The following is a 22,046-nucleotide window of genomic DNA, read 5'->3' on the forward strand; positions in this document are numbered from 1 at the left end:
TTCCCAAATGTACATAGGTCATTAATCTCTACATTAAGCAAGGGCAAGATGTTTGAACATCTTAATACTACCATCACAGTAACATACAGTACTCATTCATAATGAAAACTTTTGTGTAGGAAATAACTTTCTGAAACTCAAAGAAAACAAAAACTTTTTATTCTTTCACATAAAATCCACAACTAAATGGGAGAAATATTATGAGATTACAAGAAATAATTTTTAAAAGTAAACTTGTATCATTAAGCTATTTCAGGTTTGAATAGGGTCTGGGAGCACAGGTAACTGAGAGGCTTGACCAACATTCATGAAGCCCTGGGTTTGATCCTCAGCATTGTAGAAAACAAAACAAAATAAAGGGAAAACTGAATCCCCTAAGAACATACAGAACATTATTTGCTTAACTTCACAACAGACCATTTTAATGTGAAAGTCATAATTCAGTCATTCAGATCAAATCAACTTGAATAGTATATAAAGATTAAAAATAGTGATTTAGAATACTAGTTTTTGCTTTAAATGCAAAATGCTTTTATCATTTTTAATCAATGCTGTGAAAGTATTTTCAATCAAATTGGAATGTAAAAATAGATTCTGTATTTTAAAATGCATGTACCTGAATGTATATATACACATACTCATACATATAAGTGCATATAATAAAAAGGAAAATACAGATTATAAAATTACACATACACTATGATCTTAACATAAAGGATAAAAATAGTAAAATTAGTAAAGAATATATGGTAAAATGTTTTCAGAAAAAAAAATCATTAATTTTCTCACTTTCTCCAAGAATGTTACTTTGACATTGCACAAGAGTGACTTGGAATATTTCAAGAAAGAAATGTTTTCATATTTATAACTTCACAACAGACCATTTTAATGTGAAAGTCATAATTCAGTCATTCAGATCAAATCACCTTGAACTGAAAAATATCTAAGACTGAAAAACAAAGAGTGTGGCTAGCCAGACAGTTCAGTGGACTAAAGTGCCTGCTTAGGCAGACACAGGGACCAGGGTTCAATCCCTGGCGTGTGCATGCTGTGCCATGCTGGCCCCGCCCCGAGGCACACTGAGCCAGTGAGATTGGGCGTGGTGGTATGCACCTGTAATTCCAGCTCTTGGGAGGCTGAAAACAGGAGGATCACTACATGTCTGTGATCTGTGTAGTGAGACCCTGTACTAAACACATTTTAAAAAAAGAAAGAAAAAAGAAAAAGGAAAATGAAGAGGGTTTTCCAGGTAAGTATACTTTTGCCATTAATCATTTTTCCTATAAATGGATTTCAAGATGCTACATCAGACACAAAAAATAAATTAACATTTTCACACTTTCACAGAAATCAGTGATAAACTTTCAACAAGAACTTCAAATCAGAAATCATTTCACTAAACACAACTAGAAATAAACATTAAAATTCTAGTTATAAAAAAGTTCTAGTTCTCACATTTATATTGACACACTAAATCACTAAGAATGGTTACTCAGAACGGTAGTTTCACATCCTTCAATAATACAGTTCCCCTGACTGTGATTGATCCAGTATAAATTATCCACTTTAATAAACCCATATAGCATGAATTATCCAAATTTCATAAAGCAGTATCCATCTCTCATCACAAAGAAAGAGAAAAGTCAATGGAACCAGATTTCAATTTTACATAAGCACCACTGCACTAAATATTTAAGATAGAGGGAAAGGCTTATGATATAAAAATTTCATACTACATGTTGCTACAAATCAGAAAAAAAAAGATTGTAACAACCTTGTTGAAAACCTCAAGAAAGGATTCCAATTAGCAAAATATTATAAAAGTTTCACCACTAAAAAATTTTAAAGAAATTGAATTTCACTAATATTCTCTTTGGGTGCCACTTATGCTGGGATTACAGGTATGCACCACCATGCCCAGCTTGACATAATCATGAAAGTCTAGTGAAACACTAGAAGAAAACAGTTTTGCTCTCTTTATCCTCCACAAAAATTCCAGAGAAATTGAATTTGCTGTTTTAAAATGTTAACAATAATTGTCTTACAAAAAAATGTAGAGTATGTACAATCTGAAAACTGGGGTTTGCTGTTTCCAAGACTGGAAAATAGTAAATAAAAACAGATAATGAATTAAAAGTTCTAAATTTTGAACCAAGCAGGGTATACTCTAGCTACTCAGGAGGCTGACACAAGAGAATCACAAGTCTGAGACCTACCTGGGTGACTGAGTTACAGTCTGTCTCCAAGTACAATTTAAAAAGGGTTGGGATGGAGCCAAAACTGGAGTGCTTGCCTAGCATTCACAAGGCCCAAAATCCAACCGCAGTGCAATTACAAATGTACTGCAAACAACAAAGAAGTTTTAAATTTTCTAAGATTAGAAAAATTATAAGACATATGACTTAACAAAGGTTACCATCTATAATATAAACAGGCTTGGAATTAATAAGAAAAAGATGGCCAATTTTTAAAAATTTGACAATGGATACAAACAACTAGCCGTTCACAGAGAAAGGTCAAATGATGAAGACATACAAAAACTTAACACTTCACCTGTGATCATGGAAATGCAAATTAACAAGACATAAACTTTAACCCACCATACTGCTCAGAACCAAGAGAAGTACTGGTATTTACTAAGAATGAGGAATGAGCCATAATATTTTTCCTAAAGCAAGCAACATAGTCCCTCCTTTTACTGATTAGAAGGCCTACTTGGGTACATGGAAATCCTGTAAGCAGCACTGTCCGTGGAGCCAAAAACTGGAAATAAGATGAGCTCTGTATGCAAATCTTAAATAAGCTAAGCCTGGTGTAGTGGCGCAGGCCTGTAATTCCAGCACTTGGGAGGCTGAAGCAGGACTGCCAAGAGTTTGAGGTCAGTATGGAGTACACAAGTCAGGCCTGCCTGAACTACATAGTGAAAGTCTCCAAAAGCAGAAATCTTAAATAAGCTTTTTTAAGTGAGTCTAGAAGAAAACAAAATAAATTTAAAGGCCTCACCAATGAGAAAGCTAGTTTCTCTAATGAGGAACTATATTTCATTTTTAGGACACTTATTAAGTATCAAAAGCAAGGTTTAATTACAGAATAAAATTTTGTTGCAAGAAATAATATTCAACAATGAAAAGGCATTGAAGACCCAAAGAATTTTCTTCAAATATAACCTGCCTCCTAATAACCACATGAAGTGAGGCCTCATATTCTTCTGCCTACCACAGATCCTATAATGATCAAATATATACATAGAGCCTGACACCTCACTAACATTTAATATACAGGTATTAACTCACTTCTCTGTCTTCCCTTGAGAGGCAGTAGATCCCAGAACAAAAAACTTACATGTAGCCAAGAAAAAGTAGCAAATCCACATTCAGAGTGAAAACACCTGGCTATATTTTGTGTTTCTATTAAACTGGAGACCAATCCCCCGAGGAGCTCATATAAAACTCTATGGAAAGCTCTGTACCTTAATTTTATGTCCCAAATCCCTACCACATTTTTCTGACTAAAAATGGAGAACACAATAAATGCTGGCTAAACTGAATTATTTGTCATCTCCCTCCACTCTATCCTTTCCTGAAGTATTTAATAAGCTTAATGTAAAATAAGCATTCAAAATATTTATTACTAAAGACTTGTAACTGTCTCAGAACAAAATAGGTATATTATAATCTATAATTTTCAAAGCTGAAAAAGGGAAATAAAAGGAAAATGCATGTTCCACTTATATAATCTATAAGCACTACTAGCTATTCATGAAGAAGAAATCTTCTTTAAGAGGCTAAAGCAAATCATTTTTTAAGTTAAGTAATTAGTGTTTCAACTTTTCCAGTGTAGGTGTATGTACAAAGAGAAGCTCAGAACGTATCTGAGAACATTCTGAACTACTTTTTTTCATTAAAATCAACCACTTCCTTTCAAAATACCCACATAATTTTAAACAGAAAGTCAATTAACTCTAAAGTTATCTGTACAAGAAGTATAAAATTCACCTAATTTAATAAAAATACTCAGTACTGGATACACTAGGGAAAATTTTTCAAAGAAAATATGTATTTTTAAAAGGAGCCAAAGGAGGAAAAAAAAAACCTGTAGTTAAATGTACCTATAAACAACTTACAAAAACGATTAAGTAAAATAAAATATTTAAGTACATCATTGAAAAGTTTAAATATTTAGAATTATTGATACTGTTTCACATTAATACATATAACATGGACTTTTGAAATTAATCACAGAATTTACTTACAAAATAATAAAAATCTCATAATATATTTGACTTGAGAAGACACAGGATGAGGCTATACTTCTTCATAAAAATCTAACACCACCATCTGTCCCATTCAGTTAATCTGGCAATGTCTAAGAAATACAAGCATGGCACAATAAGAAAATAATCATCTAATGGAAAGTCTGTGTCTATGCTTTACTCTTTTTTTTTTAACTGCAGAGAATAACCTGCCATGATAATTAGGACCAGAGGATAGCTATGAACACTGTACCATACATATGTTTAAATCACAGGGTAAGGTTATTCTGTAAAGGCCACTCACAGACTGACTAATACTCCAAAACAATTGCTAGAAAAGAGTAACTATAACCTCTCCATATAAAATTAGGCTTTATTTTCTTTAAAAAAAAAAAAATTAGTTGAAATTTAAAGGGAAAGTAAAAAGATACATATTAAATCCCTAACCAGCATGGGCGAACAATATTACTTAAGTCAAACTCTGAAAAACAGAACCTTAAGTGAAAAATGGCAGAGCATGTCTTCAATCCCAACACTCAGGCTGATTGAGGAAGAAGAATCAAAAGTTCAAGCCTACTCTGGGCAACTTATTAGCAAGACCCAATCTCAAAAGTAAACTAATAAAAAAGGGCCAGGAGGTAGCTCAATAGTGGAGTTATCTATGGACTCCCCAGGAACCTGAGAAAAGAAATTGTAGCTCAGTTATACAGTTTAATAGTGAAGTATATTTTTCCAAAACCTGCAACACTTTTAAACACAATTCTCTTAATGATCTGATTAGTATAGCTATTTATCAGAAACATTTATTTCTAAGGCAATAGAAGTAACAATGTTAAAAACTGCAAAAATGTTAAACTACACATAACTTTTTGTAGAAAAATGTTTCCTCAATGTTTATTTTTTTAACAGTGCTATTTTTTGTTAAAGAAAATAAATCTAGTGTGAGAAAAATCTGGATTAGCAATCATAACAATGAAACCTTACTTCACACAATAACATGATATCTACTCTGTCAAAACTATCTTCTAGTTAGGATAGCTAAAAAAATTTAATCATATGTAACATTGACCTGCCAAGATTTTCTTTTAAAACTATGTTATATGTATTTTAGTTCAGTATATCATTCCATTTTACAATTTTCTCCTTGCTTGGTAAGTTTAAGATGGCAAAGGAAAATAACATAAGAAAACTAAAAGATAATTCCAGAATTTTACTCCTCAAATATGTATGTTGTTTTACCAACTCATTCATACACATGCATGATATTAACAAAATCATGAAAATGCATTCACAAGTGATTGCTACCGAGGACTTCAAATACATTAACAAATGAAGTAAAATGTTACCTAAATTAAAAAGACACACCAAGAGCTGCCCAGAGGGGCCAAGGAGATGGCTCAGTAGAATAAGCACTTGCCAGACAAGCACAAGGGCCTGAGTTCAATCCCCAGTTCCGCAAAAAAAAGAAAAAAGAAAAAAAAAAAAAAGAGCTGGCCAGATAGCTCAGCAGATTAAAGTGACTGCTTAGGAAGACACAGGGGCGGGGGTAGACACAAGGACTGGAGTTCGATCCCAGCAGCATGCCCTACCCGCCCTGTCCCCAGGGAGCACTGAGACGGTGATTAAGACTGGCCAGGGTGGCATGCCCCTGTAATTCCAGCTCTGAAATTCCAGGCTGAAAACAGGAGGATCACGAGTCCAATCTACTAATGAGACCCTGTACTAAATACATAAAAAAATAAAAAGACACATCAACATTATTTTAGAAATTGTAGGGAGTTTGTTTTTGTTTATTTAGGCACTTTAATCCACTGAGCTATTTGGCCAGCCCTATAAATTACAGTTATAATCTTACTCAAAAATTTAATCCCAGCAGTGCTGGGAGGCAGAGGCAGGACCACAGATTAAAACCCAGCATGAACAATTCAGCAAGACCCTATCTCAAAATTTAAAAAAAAAACCAACAATAATAATAATAATAAGGTAAAGATTTAGGAACTTCACTGCAAAGGTTCAATCTCCATTACCAGAAAAAAAAAAAAAAAAAAAAAAAAAAGATTGTCTTAATGAAAAGTAAATGTTCTTTCATACTGTTTTGCAGTACCAAGTTGATATGGTTAGGGGAAGCACTCCATCCAAATTCTTAAATCTTTGGAACAAGGCTTCATCATCACCTTACAGGGCTCTGGTTTCACAGTTGGGACATGCCTTGGGGGGAAAAAATCAAGTTAAAAACCCAAAACAAAGACATTTCTATCCTACTCTTCTCCCAACATAAAAGCAGTGAAGTTATAATACCAAAGCACAAACTGTGAAGAGCATTTACTAAACAGAAATTTGGACCAAACTGGGCAGGCCAAGGGGTTCACTGGACTGAAAAGGGCATGCTCTCTGTGAGTGACAGGCACTTTCTGAAGGACCCAACAAAAGACAAGCATTAACACGAACACCTAGACACACAGGAGCCATCAGAAGGCTGGGGAAGAATCTCGGCACCTATCCACAACATCCAAGGGGACCAGGAAATTATAAGTCTTCAAAAGAGAATTTTTCCGTTAGCTTCTCAAAAGCCGTTTTACCTCAAAAAGAAAAAGAAACAATGTTGAGAAAACAGTGCTGAAACACCACCCCGTGGGCAAAGTATGGAGCAACCTCAAGAGTTCAGGTCTGGCTCAATCACCACACTCCTTCCCACATTATTCCTCCAACAATGTAGTAAGAAACTTCCCCTTATCCAAATATGAGAAACATTTAAACAGGACAGGACATAAAACTATAGGAGATATTCTAAGGATAACGCATAGCACAAAAATAATTTAAAAGCAGATGAATACATAATATATGAATGAGAAAGGCAATAGTTTAAGATCTATTATATCACATAGAACAAAGAAACTATCCCCGAGAGAAGAGCTTAAAAGAAAAACAATAAAAGTAAAGATAGTTAACAGGACAAAGAGTCAAAAATAAAGCCTACAGAGCTCAGGGTAATGAAAAATGGAAAACTAGTATAGAAATAAAAGCCACCTTAGAGATAGCAGAATCGAGCTACCTGGCAGGCAATATGCATTTACAGAAAGCAGGACAGCAATAGCTACAGAGCATTAATGTATTATCTGTCAGTCTTATTCTGTAAATAACTAGCCAAAATCACTTTAAATAATCACTCTGGAAATATTTTGGACATCCATAATTTGGGGGAAGGAAGTGAGAAGATTGAATCAAATCAAAAATATAAAAGCCTAATTGTGATAAATAAGTAGTAATAAGTAAGGTTTAAAAACTAAGGAAATGTTAAGCATAGAACAAAATGAGTATGTTATATACACTAAGAATAAAGATGACTATAAATCTCAAAAAACAAAGGGGGAGAAAGCACATATGAAAAAGAATGATTTTAAGGCTGGCGAGATAGCTCGGTGGACTAAGCAGCTGCTTTGGGAAGGGAGGGGCCAGGGTTCATTCCCTGGTCCAGCATGACATGCCAGCCCCAACCCTGGGGACACGCTGAGTCAAGGAGTCTGGGCATGGTGGGGCATGCCTGAGATCCCAGCGCTGGGGAGGGTGTAAATGGTAGGATCACAAGGAGTTCAAGCTGCATGGTGAAACCCTTCACCAAATACATAAAATTAAAAAAAAAAAATAATTCAGAGCTAGGCATGCTAGTGTATGCCTGTAATACCAGCACAGGTAGAAGGATCACTGTGAGTTTGAAGCCAGCCTGGGCTACGTAGTGAACTCAAGGCCAGCTTGAACTACACAGTGAGACTTTATCTCACAAAACATGCAATTATAATTCAGTTAATAAATTATATTACCAACATCTAACGGTAAAAACTTGACCTACAAATTTAAAATAGTAAAAATATGAGAAGTAGGAGGTGAAGCATATATGTAAATTTCTTCAATTATACAGTGAGAGATATCAACATGTTTTTGCTAAAGTTGATAAAATTTTTTTGTTTGTTCATTTGGTTTTTGGCAGAACCAAAGATTGAACTCAGGCCCTTGCAATTGCCAGGCAAGCACTTATTCTACTGAGTGATCTCCCTGGCCCCCAATAAATGTTTAAAAGCTAAAGTAAGTTAACTAAAATGTTCCAAGTTATCAAACATATAAGATGATCAACACAGATCATATATCAAAATATGTAAATACAGAAAAAATCAAAACTTTTTAAATGATAGCTTATCTAGTCTATCCAACCCATAAGGGTAGGGCTGGCCAGATAGCTCAGGGGATTAAAGCACCTGCTTAGGCAGAGTGCAGTGGCAGGGATTCAATTCCCCGCCTGCCATGCAGGCCCCATCCCCGAGGAACGCTGAGACTGCGACTGAGACAGGGCATGGTGGTGTGCACCTGTAAGCCCAACACTTGGGAGGCTGAAAACAGGAGAATTACTACACTGTGAGACTGTACAGACCCTGTAGACCCTGTCCTAAATACAGGGAGAAAAAAAAAACTATTAAAATGTCTAATAAAGTCAAGTATACTCAAGTATGAGAAATACAAAATTACTTGAAACAGTGAAGTCGAAGAAAATAGAAAAAGAAGCAATCATATTAATATTAAAGAAACTAAATTTAAAGCCAAAAACATAAAACTACAAAAAAGTAAAACTTATATTAATAAAAAATCCAAGTCCATATAAAAATCACATATTTTTACATATATGATCAAAATGATACATGGCAAAATTTGAAGCAAATAAGATGGAATAAAAATGAAAGTGTCTCATTTTAAGTTATCTCTATCAAACTACAGCCAATCAAAAAACAAGAACACTGAATTCTTCATCAACTTAAAAGTAACAAAAAAAACCACATTAATTTTGTATTCTGCAAACAGAAGAGAACTGCTGACAAGTGCCTATTCAAACTATTATAAAATTGTACTGGAACAGACAGACCAGGACACACACACATAAAAGGTCTCCCTAAATTTCAGAAAGAAGAGCACAGAGCACACTCAATGAGAACAACATAATGAAACCAGTAATCAAAATAAAAATAACCAGGAAATTTTTAAACTCTCAGAATCTTGGTTTAAGAAGAAATAAAAACTGTGAATTATCCAGAAAATAATATTCTACAGAAAGCAGCAAATGCAGTCTGCATAGGCAAACGATGATGAGAGAGATACAAGCAAGAGGAATGGAATAAAGCACACTAACTTCAAGGAAGAAACAAGGGTAAGGTAGGGCACAATTCCAATCTAACAATTCATTTCCTAAAATACAGGGAGAGCTCAGGTTGATTTTGTTTTGTTTTTTTTAGGTTGATTTTGTTAAAACAAACCACTAGTTATACAGGTGTTTCTATATTTTCTGTATTTTTATATACCATTTCATAAATTAAATATAGCTTCTATAAGAAAAATGCATTTAAGTTACTCTAAAAATAAAAAGGCAACGAGATTGCCAAAGACAAAAACAAAGCAATGAATTAAAATTAGAACTAATTATTGCTCTAAGAGCCAATTTCTGCCTCAAAAAATACAAATTATAAGCAAGGGGAGGTAACTGTGATTTCACACAGGCTGGTCATAGTCAAAGGTACTAATTTCCATAGTCAGCAGGAAAAAAAACTGGACAGAAAGAAATGGACACTAACGGACAGGAAACTATTAAAATCAGACAGGAAAATTAGTCATGATGAAGAATCTAAGAGAACAAGACAATGTTTGGTAGAATGCTCAACAAATACATTTGTAAAACCTGAATGGTTTGGATGAAAAATATGGTTTCCTAAGACAATTAAAACTTTCAGAACTGATCCTAATCAGAAAGATGAATTCTATCATGAAAAAAGTTTCAATGCATTTACATTATTTGAGGATAAAAACTTTCTAAATGTAATGCTATCAAAGCATGACAAGAGAAGCCAAAACCCAACAAAAAGCATGTGCATATCTATACAAAACTGCTAATTTCATGGTGAGATGGAATTGTTAAAATGATAGTAAATAAAATCTATCACAACGAGAATCCACCATGACAAATCAGAGAATGTTCAACATTATAAAACTAGATCAATACTAGAAAAATCTGATATGACAATGTAACATTTAATGTTATTTAAAGCTTTTGGGAACCAAAAACAGTATTTTCTGAAAAATGTCTTAACATCATTAAGTAACCCTAATGAGAATCACAGCTAGGTTTTTTTCCAGTGAGCCTGATACGTTTTTTCTAATGCATGAATGGGAAAAAGCTATTTGAAACAACTAGGGAAGAAATAAAAGAGAAAAAATGTTCTACAAATATTAAAACCTAACAAAAATAAAAAACTAAAGTAATATTTAAAAACATCAATACAGTCCCAAAATAGAGAACAAGTCCATATGTCATATATGGCACTTCTGAAATAAAAGATAAATAATTCAACAAAAATTACAGTTACCCAGTTCTGAAAAAAAAAAAAAAAAAAAAAAAAAATTAGTCATAAACCTACCTTTCCATTAAGATGAAAAAAGGTAAAGAAACCAGATTTCTATATCAGGCCTTAGTAACAGCTCAATCAAAAATACAACTGTAGAAAAATGAATCCATCAAAGGTACTAAAAGAAATTTTATGTTTTAATTATCTTGTAGTGTGGGAGACCTTTCAAACAAAAACCTATCAAGAAAAAAATTTGGGTAAGTATGGATATACAAAAACAAAATTTATCTTCTCAAAAGTGATCTAAGAACAATAAACCAGGAATGAGAATAAGTCTTTTTCATTCTTAGGCATGCAAGAATTATTACAAGATCCAATTCCCTTAGGATAAATACGTAGCTGTGTATTTGGAGAAATACAAACACACAGTATGTCAAATGACACAAGTGCTGTGAAGAACAATAAAGCAGGACTACAAGAGAAAGAACAAGGGGAGGCCTAACTGTGATTTCACACAGGCTGGTCATTAGATCAGCAGGAAGGATGCATGTAAGGAGCATTCCCAAGAATGAAAGGACAGCGGTGAGGAACTGCAATCTGAAGATCGACCAGCTTGGGGGGGCGGGGGGGAGAACGGGAGTATAATGTAGAGAAAGCTCAGCTCGGTGTGCGTGGGTATGCTTGAGTAGAGAGAGAATGCAAACAGGAGTCAGTTCATAAACTAGCTCAGAAAGTACACGAAACACAAAATTAGACGCACAGTTTAGAAAAATGACTCTGACTATAGTCCATAAAGAATTTCAAGTGGAAACTAAAAAAGAAAATCAAGAAACCAAGTAGGTGTCTCTACAATTCTACCAAAAGTTAAAAGTCTTCAAGAAAAAAAAAGCAAGATCCAGCAGATCCTCACTATTCATGGATTCCAAAACTATGAATCCACCCGCTCTGTCAGTAACCCTAAAATCACCACACAGAACTTCGGCAGTCACTTACAGACATACAGAGCAAATACTGCAAATCACCAACATGCAAGTTCCCAGGCGGGGTCAAATAAGGTAACACTCTACCTGCTTGATCTAGCTCTCACACTGTAAACAAGCATCCTTTCATGATTTAGTGTCATGTTTTCCTATTTTTGTGGGTTTTGTTAGTAATTTTGCTGTTTTTGCTAGTAATTTTGTTGCTTAAAATGGTTTGCAAGTACATACAGTACTCAAGCTTATTGTCTAGTGCTCGTAGGCACAACGTGATGGTGATGTGCCTTAGAAATAAAAATCTATACCCGCTAAGGTATTTATGTGCCACTGTCCATGAGTTTAACCTTTAAGTAGTATATCTTTACATAAATAGACATACATATAAAATAAGATTATACAGTGATTGCTTGACCAAAATGTGACCAGATGCTCACAGGAACCTAACTCTGTATTTCCTATAACAGTAATGTTCCAGGGTTTGCAATGACTTCATCTCTACCCCAACAGACAAGAATCAGTTCTATGTGGGTGCATATGTGTTAGTGCATGCAAACCTGTATGTATCTGTAAGGTAGAAATAACTGGAACAGCAATCAATTACAAGTAGTAGGTAAGTGACAAAGGACTAACCACACTAGGTTTCTGATTTGGACAACTGAAAGGTAATGAGACTAACAATAAAGACAGGAGGAAGAGGTAACTTGAATGAGGACACAGATGCCAGCCTTGGAATGTAGTGTATATGCCAGGACATGTTTTATATATGTTTATCTGACCATACCCACCTTCCCCTCTGAGGGTAAGAATAGTAACTTTGTCCATCTTGGATATCGTCTGCATATAAAGTACTCTCCTTTAAGTCACACCATATAAACCAGTGTCCTCTATTAATTATTTTACCTTCCACTACCACCTCTGCAATTATATTATCCATATTCAACATTACCTATATAATAATGCATAGTGTTTCTATGGAGTTCCACAAAATGTAAATAACCCGTGCAAAGCAACAAATACCATAGAAAAAAAATCTTTACAAACAGATAGTTTTTAATTTGTTTATAGAAACAAGGCAGTATCTTCAGCATAAATTATCAAAAGACCATTCTGAAATACCATGTTTAGAGAGAATTTGAATATATAAATTGTTTTGTTTTTACACTTAAAATCTTAGGATTATAAATGCTTTTACTGGGCCAGTACTTTTTACAAAAATGTTTATATACAAGTCTTTTACACCCTAAAAATTAAAATTACACAACTGTGTAAACTTAGTCATATACAATATTATGTACACAGGAAAGAACTTCTATAGAAATGAACCATTCCTCCATCTAGTCAACATCATCTTCCTTCATATACCATTATAATAAAAATAAGCTACTATAGAATCAATTTTATAATCAAATATATACTTCTAGGAACACAAAACTGAAAGCTTGCTGATAACAGTTTTTCCAGTACACAAGGGTACAATATAGAGTCAAAGTCAACTTACAAGGTAAATAATCATGTAAGAATCCATTTTTCTTTCAAGTGTATGTTTATCTTAAGAGCTTCTTTTCACTTGCAAAAGAAAAAGCACCTTGCTAGTTTTATCTTAAACTACAAAATACTGAGAATAATTACCATTTCTATGCTAAGAAAACAGGTGAAGTTCAAAAAGGGAAAATTCAAGCCAGAGAGATAACTCAGTGGCTTAAGTCCCTGCCTGGCAAGCACAAGGTCTGGTATTTGATCCCTAGTACAGAAAAAAAAAAAAAAAAAAAAGGTGGGAGAAATTCACAGCTAAGGAAAGTAAGTCAAAATGCCAATTACTGAGGGAAGGGGGGATGAGAGTATTCTGTATAGAACTGTAACCCTGGTTCATGACAATTGATTTTAAGAAAAACCACATCCAATCAACTGAAGACTAAAAAGAAACAAAACATCCATGGATATTAGACCATTTAAAGAACAAAAAGTGAAGGGCAAAAAAGATAATTTTAATAACCTTTTCATATAATTAAGAATGTAATTATACATTGAAGGTCTTATTTATATTTTTCAATTTGTCTGATTTATTTCCTAGTCAAGGAAAACATTTGCCATCTAGGAAATTTCTCATAGATCAAGTATAGCCAGGATGTTCAATATCACTTTACTTTGACTGGAAGCTTTTGTTTTTGAAATTGTACATAGTAATAATATGTCATTGTATATGTCAGAAGGTTTTTATGGTACTAAAAGTTTGTTTTATTTTGTCAAGCATTAAACTTTTTAAAGAAAATAATTGAATGATAAAATAAACTTAAAAAAAAAAAAATGTAATTATAGGGCCGGGAGATAGCTCAGTAGAATAGGCACCTGCCTGGCAAGCGAAGGATCCTGAGTTCAATCCCCGTTACCGCAAAAAAAGAAAAAAAAAGAATTATATTTCTATTCCTACAATATTTATGCATTTGATCATAATGTAGATAAAGCAGCTTTGCATCTCAAAATTGAGACAAACTAGAAAAGTAAACCAGGGCCAGCAAAATAGCTCAGCAAACTAAGCACCTGCTTAGGCAAGCACAGGGCCTGAGGTTTGATCCCCGGTGCTACACACTGTACCCTGCCACCAAGACCAGGCATGGTGGTGCATGCCTGTAATCCCAGTGCTGGAGAGGCTGAAAACAGGAGGATCACTACAAGTCCAAGCTGCGTAGTAGAAAGACTCTGTATCAAACACACGTTTAAAAAAAAAAAGCCAAAACACTTCGCATACCTGAGACATAACAAGACAGGAGCCAGGCAATCAACAGCAGGTGGTATAGAATACATATTTAGTGCAATCACTGAACAAAGAGGTGCCTGTCTTTTTTCCAAGGGCCAAGGGGCAAGGGTGGAAGGAAGAAGGGTCTTCTTGGTACCAGCCTATTATCTCAAAAACTGACATTCTTTTAGCCAACAGGGCAAATTTTCATCAGGTGCAGGCCTGAAGGCCAGTAGTCAGCCAAGAAAAGGAAAAGCAAAGACTAAAGACTTACTTAAATGTTGCCTTCTCTAATTACCCTGGAATACAGAATTTTTCCTCCACAGAAAAAATCTCATAAGAAGCAATACAATCATAATCAACCAACAAAGTGAGACCCAGATCATTCTACAAAGTCTGCCTGATAAAAGTAATCTATTTAACACTTGAAAATTAGTTACAAAAGAAGGTAAAGTAATAGTACCACTATTCAACTTTATGTGGGATATTTGTGGATTCGTGTGTAAAGTGGACCATTCCTGTAAGACTTTATCAGGAAAAAAGAAACTTTATTGGGAATTTTCATCAGTTACAAACTCTTAGAATATATTTCACTTCTAAACCGGAGACTGCCTATACATAATTCTGGTTAATGAGTCAAATACTAGTACATAGTTCAAATTTACTAACTTGATAAAGGTTCAAGACTAGAAAAATCAAAGCAGTTGGGGATAATTCAAATTTTAAAATCAATCATATAATACAGTTTGCAATTGTTATAATCACCTACACACCTATAATGTGTATTGAAATATGTTGTTTTAAAAAAAAAATGGGAAATAGAAATGCAGCTTAGTGGCAAAGAAGTTCACCTAACTTATGTAAAGCCCTGGGTTCAACTCCCAGAATTAAAAAATAAAAACTAAAAGTAAAAATAAAAAAGGTATCACAATAAATCAAGGAGCATTTGGTCATAAACACTGAAGATATATGCCTCCTAACTACATCTTAACTATTCCTACCACAATACAAAAACATGACACAGCTACTCCAGAGGCTGAGGTAGGAGTAGCTGTGTCATGTTTGAACTTGAACCATACCAACTTCAAGTTCAGCCGGGGCAACTGAATAAAGAGTACCACAAATGGAAAAAACAAAGGAAGAGTACTGGGTATGGATCAGTAGTACAGCACTTGGCCTCGTATGTGAGAGGTCCTGGGTTGAATCCCCATACAAAAAAATAAAGGACATCATACAGAGATAAATACTGGAATGTCATCCTGAGATAACAGAACAAAAAAATGCAAAATATATTAAATATATAATGAAGCAGCTGCCAGAGAAAAGGGTTTTTTGTTGTGTTTTTTTTTTAACTGTAAAAAGTCCAGTTATTTTACTTTCATTAAGAAATAACACTTTAGCCAGGGAGATGGCTCAGTGGAATAAGTGCTTCCCTGGCAAGTGCAAGAGCCTGAGTTCAATCCCCGGTTCCGCCAAAAAAAAAAAAAAAAAAAAGAAATAACACTTTAGATATTATTGTATTGTTTCACAAAAAATCTAATAAAATCTGCATTATTTTATGACAAAGACCATTATTCCTACTCAGTCTTATCTCGATATCTAGAAATAAAGCTGATTGGGTATTTTTAGCCTTAATAATTTCATCCTACTGATTTCTTGTCAGAATCACCAAGGGATCATCTTGAAAACACATCAACCATAAGAGACTAAGTCAGTAGTCAAGGGCAAAGCCAGTTGCAATGCTTTGAAAATATTCCCCCATGACTCCGACGCAGGATCACTGCAGCAAGGGATGGACTACATACTTATTCTTTGGACCATTAGATAAAAAAGAGCCATTAGATAAAATTTGGTCATTGTAGAGCACACAGCCATTAGCAGCAAAAATGAAAACTCCGTATTTTGTTATTTATTGTAAAGTTAAGAGATCTGATAAAACTGTCTATCCAAAGAATATGCAATCATATTTGAAAACACATCCTGTATTTATTTTTAAACAATATTTGTTTTTATGGAAAGTGATTTTAAAAATGTATAAAAATAGTTTATGTATTAATCCAACTTTATATTTATATGGTCCCTTAAAATTTTGATTTTCATTTTATTACCATCAAAAATGTATTTCAACCATAACCATAATACTTCCAAATGCTAGGAATTTTAAGATTTTCTAATAGAAAAGACTTAGTATTCATCTACAGAAAAATAATGACATTGGAAAGTATACCAAGAACATTTTAAAATATAATTATATATCAACATTGCTATGCCACATATTATAAGAATAATCTTTATAATTAACAATCCCGGGTGGTGACATTTTTAAGGGAAAAAAGCACAAAAATATTTTGTAGGAGAAAATACCTCATAAAAACTTACTAAAGTTGAATGCCAAACAAAAATATTTGGGGTTCAACTTCATAATATCAAGTTGCCATATGCACTTTGTAAACATACACTCATTATGGGCTATCAACACAAATAAAGCCAGTTATCACTAAAAGAAGACAGAGTTAAAAATTTTCAGTGCAAAAATCCAGTATCAACTTAAGTTGTTTTCAACTGACTTAAGACAATTTTAATAAAAACCACAATATAAAGTGATCCTATAATGACTTTTAAGTTAAAATAAAAGGCTCTACAACGATTACCAGGTTTTCCTTTTGTTACTATTCTCTAGTAAATGCTTTCTTTTGATTAGCTTTTACAATGTCATCAGGAGAGGCTGATTTGAAGTCAAATGGTGTGATTGCTACAAGGGGGCTTATTTCTTTGTCCTTTACATCTTGAACTTGTCTACTATAAAGAAAAGCCTTATAGAGGTCAAGGGTATGCCGCTTGCAGCTTTTCAGTGGGTAACGAAGACACAGCGTTGAAGCAAAAGCAGAAGGTCTAGCAGCAAGGGCTTTGGTCCAAGAGACAGAAAAAGGTGGTGTCCTGGTCAGACAGCCTTTATTGTGTTTCTTGTTATCCTTAAAAGAATTGACATTTTTCCCTAACTTTGAACTCAGAACTTTAGTTCCTGATGTTGGAGAAATCAATTGGTCAACTCTAGGCTTTGTAACAAAATCTGGAGTTTTTATCAGGACACTAAGATCAATATTTGAATCTATTCCAGAAGACTTCATTTCAGATAACCTGGCGTCAAAGGGATCTTTCTTAACCTGAGCACTGTCTACATCAATGGTTTCTGCAATCAAATCAGAAAGGGACAAATTCTCAAAGTCTCTTGTAGGAGAAGCTTTATGAAATGCCAAAGATGATAAAGATCCTGTTAATTCTGATATTCCACTAGAAGACTGACAACGATTTGCTAACTGTGACAGGGGAAAGGATCCCAAACTTAGATCTGTAAAACTGGCAGAAGACTGATTACAAAGATCAGATAAACTAAAGCACTGGTTTGGATCATTTTCTTTGTGTTCCTGAAACAGTTCAACCAGGGATGGATTTTCACAGTGTGAAAACTGCGAACTGTCATTTTTCTTGGCACTTTGTTCAACTAAAGAAACATTTCCAACTTCAGCCTTTTTACTAGGGTTTAAATTATCAAGAGTTATATTTTTTTCCAATGAGCTAGGTAAGTACAAAGGATGATTCAAACTTCCCAGCTTGTTTTGTGCAGGAATACCCTGGGAATCAGGTGGTGAACTGTTTCGAATCAATACATTATTGTCTGTTGTACAACCTATCATTAAGGACTTTAAATCGGGTATTCCTTTGAAAGCAAAATTATCTTTGGAAACACATTCAGATGCATGAGGTCTTAACAAATCAGCATCTACATTCTTTGAAAGCACACTCCGCAAACTAGCTGTGGATGACAGTCTTACTGGTGGCTGACGCTTACAAGAATCTGTTGGCATATTGTGAGTTAGGTCAGCTAGTGAAAGCCCTTGTGGTAACTTACATAATTCTAGTTCCTTTTCACTTTTAGGTCTGTCAAGATTCTTTTTCCTATGAAGTAAATATTGACCTGGTACAAGTGAAGAATTGTAAGATCCATCTTTTGCTACTGAGCTAGAAAAGTCAAAGGATTTGCTAGCACAATCCAAATGATTTTCTGACTGAGGATAAGAACTCTGAATTTTAGCAGCTAAATCTTTAGGGGAAGAAAATAAGACTCCTTACCTTACAAGAGCCATAAATTTTCAAATGAGTAGGTTGACACATGCAGAAGACAGTCACAGCAACCAAAAGGAAATATGAAATAAGGCATTTAATTACTAAATGATTTCTTTTAGTTATGACATAAATAAACTGATACTTGGTCATTGCCTAATATTAAATTAACATGCTAAAAAAATCGTAATAAAGGAATACTATCTTTCCTTAACAATCTAGCATAACTTCGTACTTTGTTTATAACATTAGAAATGTGGAATAATAGCAAGTCAGTATTCTATTATTCACAAATTTAACATGAGGTTTTACCATAATGACAGTCACAACGGTTTCAAAATCAAACTTTAAAAAATGAAAACCTAGGTTCATTTTCCTCTATATTTCAACATATTAAAAACAAGCAGGAACCAAGCACAATGATAGATGCTTGTCATTCCCAGATACTCAGAAGACTGAAACAGGAAGAGATCGTGAGTTCAAGGCCAGCATGGAAAATTTACCAAAACCCTGTCTCAAAAATAAAATTTTAAAAAGGCTGGAAATGTAACTCAGTGGTAGACAGTGTACCTAGCATTCCTGAGGCCCTGGGTTCAATTGTCAAGTAACTTGTAATTTCTACTGTGAGCTGCAATATATTATTAATTCAGATGACACATTACAGGCTCATTCCCATAATGGTCAATTAAAAGTACACAGAGATTTGTGTTCCTTCCCCACAAAAAAACACTTCTATTTCCTGGTAACAGATTGTATGCAACTATGTCATAATAATATTATAGAGCACAGGTTAGAAGAAATATAAGAATTACCAACCCAGTTAGCAAATCATCATGTTCTTACCAACAGATATTATACCAACTAATATACCTGTTCCCTTCCACCTACTAAATTCAAACTAGAACCTCAAATCCTACAAATTTAAAGGTCTATAGATTGTATGAATAATTATAGTACTTACAATATTTAATGGCATTTAAGTAAAATAAACTAAACGCATGACATAAACATAAAAGTTTAATAGCTAACTACCAATTTCTACCTCCTACCACATTAAAGTTTAAAAAATTAAAAAGTTTTCTAAGATACTAACAGTATGGGGGGGAAGTCTTGTTTTACATGATTTTATTTCCCCTAGTTTCTGTCAAGTTATTCAAATGAGTAGTGAAATAACTGAAAAATAGTTTATGACAGGGAGAGGAAACATAGTAGTCAGCTTAAAAACTCACAAACCAGAAAAATCAACTAGTAATAATCATGTTAACTGTAACATGCAACATTTTAACATCTCAAGCAAATTAAATTTTTTTGTAACACTTTGAGCAATTAAAACACCCCTTTCAGCGTTAACTAAGAAAAACAACTGAGAGAAATCAAGTAAAAGCATACCTTTGGGTATCTTTCTTGTAGACATTACTCTCCCACTCTTGTCCTTCAAATTTGGCACATTATCCTGTTCCAGAACAAATGACAAAGCCTTCTGCACATCAAATTTGCTCTTCAGCACTGCTTCAACCAGTATGTCATCAGCCACAGCATCTCCCAGCACCTCTCTCATGTGATCAAGACAGGAATAAAGCCGAGCTGGAACAAACAACAATGATCACAACCAGATCTTCCCCTATCAGATGACCAATTCCATTAAGAAGTCACTATAATAAACGTTCTTGAATAATACTAATATTTGGGGGAAAAAATATAAACTGCACATCTTAAAACCTATTTTCAGTCCATGATTATGATACATGACTTCTGAATACTAATGCTTGAAAAAAGTATAAATGGCATACCCTACTACTGTGGTAAAACTTTTAGAGACCAAGTGTCCAAGGTGCAACCCAAACCTACTTATCTACACAAAATGTTAATACTGAAATAAAATGTCAATTATGAGGTTTTTATTTAGAAAAATACCTTTTATCTGAAAAGAAACACAGTTAAAACATGTACCATAGTTCATCACCACAGCCCTACTATGTACTTTCAGACAAGGATGATGAGTACATGTACAGACTGCTTTTCCCCTGCATAGAAAAGATATCAATGTGGGACTATTTCTTTTTTTTTCTTTTTTCTTTGTATTTAAAATAGGGTATACAGGGTCTCACTGCGTAGACCAAACTCAGGGTGATACTCCTGTTTATAGCCTCCCAAGTGCTTGGATTACATACAGGAACGCACCACCACAGCCAGTCTCAATCGCTGTCTCAGTGTGTCCTGGGGATGGGGCCATCACGGCAGGCCCGGGGATTGAACTCCCTGCCCCTGCACCTGCCTAAGCAGGCACTTTACTCTGCTGGGCTATTTGGCCGCCCCACCCCCCTTTTTTTTTTTTTTGACTATTTCTAAGTTATTATTGAACACAGGTGATTACCAAGTCTGTTTCTTACATTTCAAAAATTCTTTTTTTTCAATACTAACTTCAGTTTTCCCTAAACAAGTAAAATCATTCTTAATGACTACTTAAAAACAAGCAAGCCATAAAAATAAGGTTCAGAGGCAAATGAACATTTATTTTTAAAATAAAAAATTCAGGAGTTGGGAACAGTCAGCAGTAGAGCACCTGCATCCCTAATGCATGCACAGAGCTCTGGACTCAACCTCCAGCCCCACAAAATAAAACAATGAAAGTAAAATTAGAACTTGAATTGTCTAAACTGATGTTAATTTTTTATGACATTATTATAAAATGTAATTAGTATTAATGGCAAGTCAACGTTTTCTCTTTTTTTAAAAAAAAAATCTTAATTTAACAACTGGTATAAGCACCAGAGAGATGGCTCAGTGGACTAAGCACCTGCTTTGGTAAGGCATACCACACCAGCTCTGCCAGCCCCGCCAGCCCCGCCCCGGGCACGCTGAGCCAGCAATGGAGTCTGGCCATGGTGGCTCATGCCTGTAATTCCAGCACTAGGAAGGCTAAAAACAGGAGAATCAAAAATAAATAAATAAATAAATCAATAAATAAATAAAAACAGGAGGATCACTGCGAGTCCTAGCTGCATAGTGAGACCCTGCACGAAGGGAAAAAAAAGCTAAAATCAACTGGTTATAAATTTACTGACATATTCAAAATCAGCTCACAGATTTCTATATTTCTTTTTTTTTTTAAATCTTTTTAGTATAGAATCTCACCATGAAGCTCAGACTCAACAGTGATCCTCCTATCTCAGCCTCCCCCAGAGCTGGGATTACAGGGATGTGCTACCATGCCCAGTTTTGGGCCCACATAGTACGCCTCGGGTTCCAGGGCTGGCAGGCATGCAGTACTGAAGATCCAACCCACATCTTTGCACTTGCCAGGCAGGTGCTCAGCTCAGACTGCTGAGCCATCTCCCAGCCCTCTATATTTCTTGTGCTTTTAAATTAACTATAAACTTTCAATTTGAAAGCATTTATCAAAAAAGTCACAATTCAGAGAAAGAAGAAATCAGCCTGGTGCCACTCAACAGGTGATGTTACCACTATTTTGGGCCCTTTCAGCTCTGCTATCAACCCACAGCTTCAATGACATCTGGAGCAATATTATTTTTGGAACTTTCTTAGAAAATAAAGCCAAAATAAAAGAGCTGAAAATGAGC

The 22,046-nt window shown here is 34.5% G+C and overlaps 1 protein-coding gene across 2 annotated transcripts in view; it reads right to left on the reverse strand.

Annotated features, from left to right (window-relative positions):
- Hbs1l (HBS1 like translational GTPase) overlaps positions 1–22,046 on the reverse strand; it is a 95,911-nt gene that overhangs the window by 49,122 nt on the left and 24,743 nt on the right. The window contains exons 4-5 of one of the 2 annotated variants that reach the window (XM_023712177.1): positions 19,855–20,049; positions 15,842–18,469 (exon numbers count right to left, since the gene is read on the reverse strand). In XM_023712177.1, coding sequence (XP_023567945.1) covers positions 17,013–18,469; positions 19,855–20,049 — 1,652 coding nt within the window. In that variant the 3' untranslated portion in view covers positions 15,842–17,012. Of the gene's footprint in view, positions 1–15,841; positions 18,470–19,854; positions 20,050–22,046 lie in introns of those variants that run through there. The other variant, XM_004628568.2, reaches the window with a different exon arrangement.

Source organism: Octodon degus, unplaced genomic scaffold, assembly GCF_000260255.1.
Source record: "Octodon degus isolate 3935 unplaced genomic scaffold, OctDeg1.0 scaffold00024, whole genome shotgun sequence".
Taxonomy (NCBI): Eukaryota; Metazoa; Chordata; class Mammalia; order Rodentia; family Octodontidae; genus Octodon; species Octodon degus.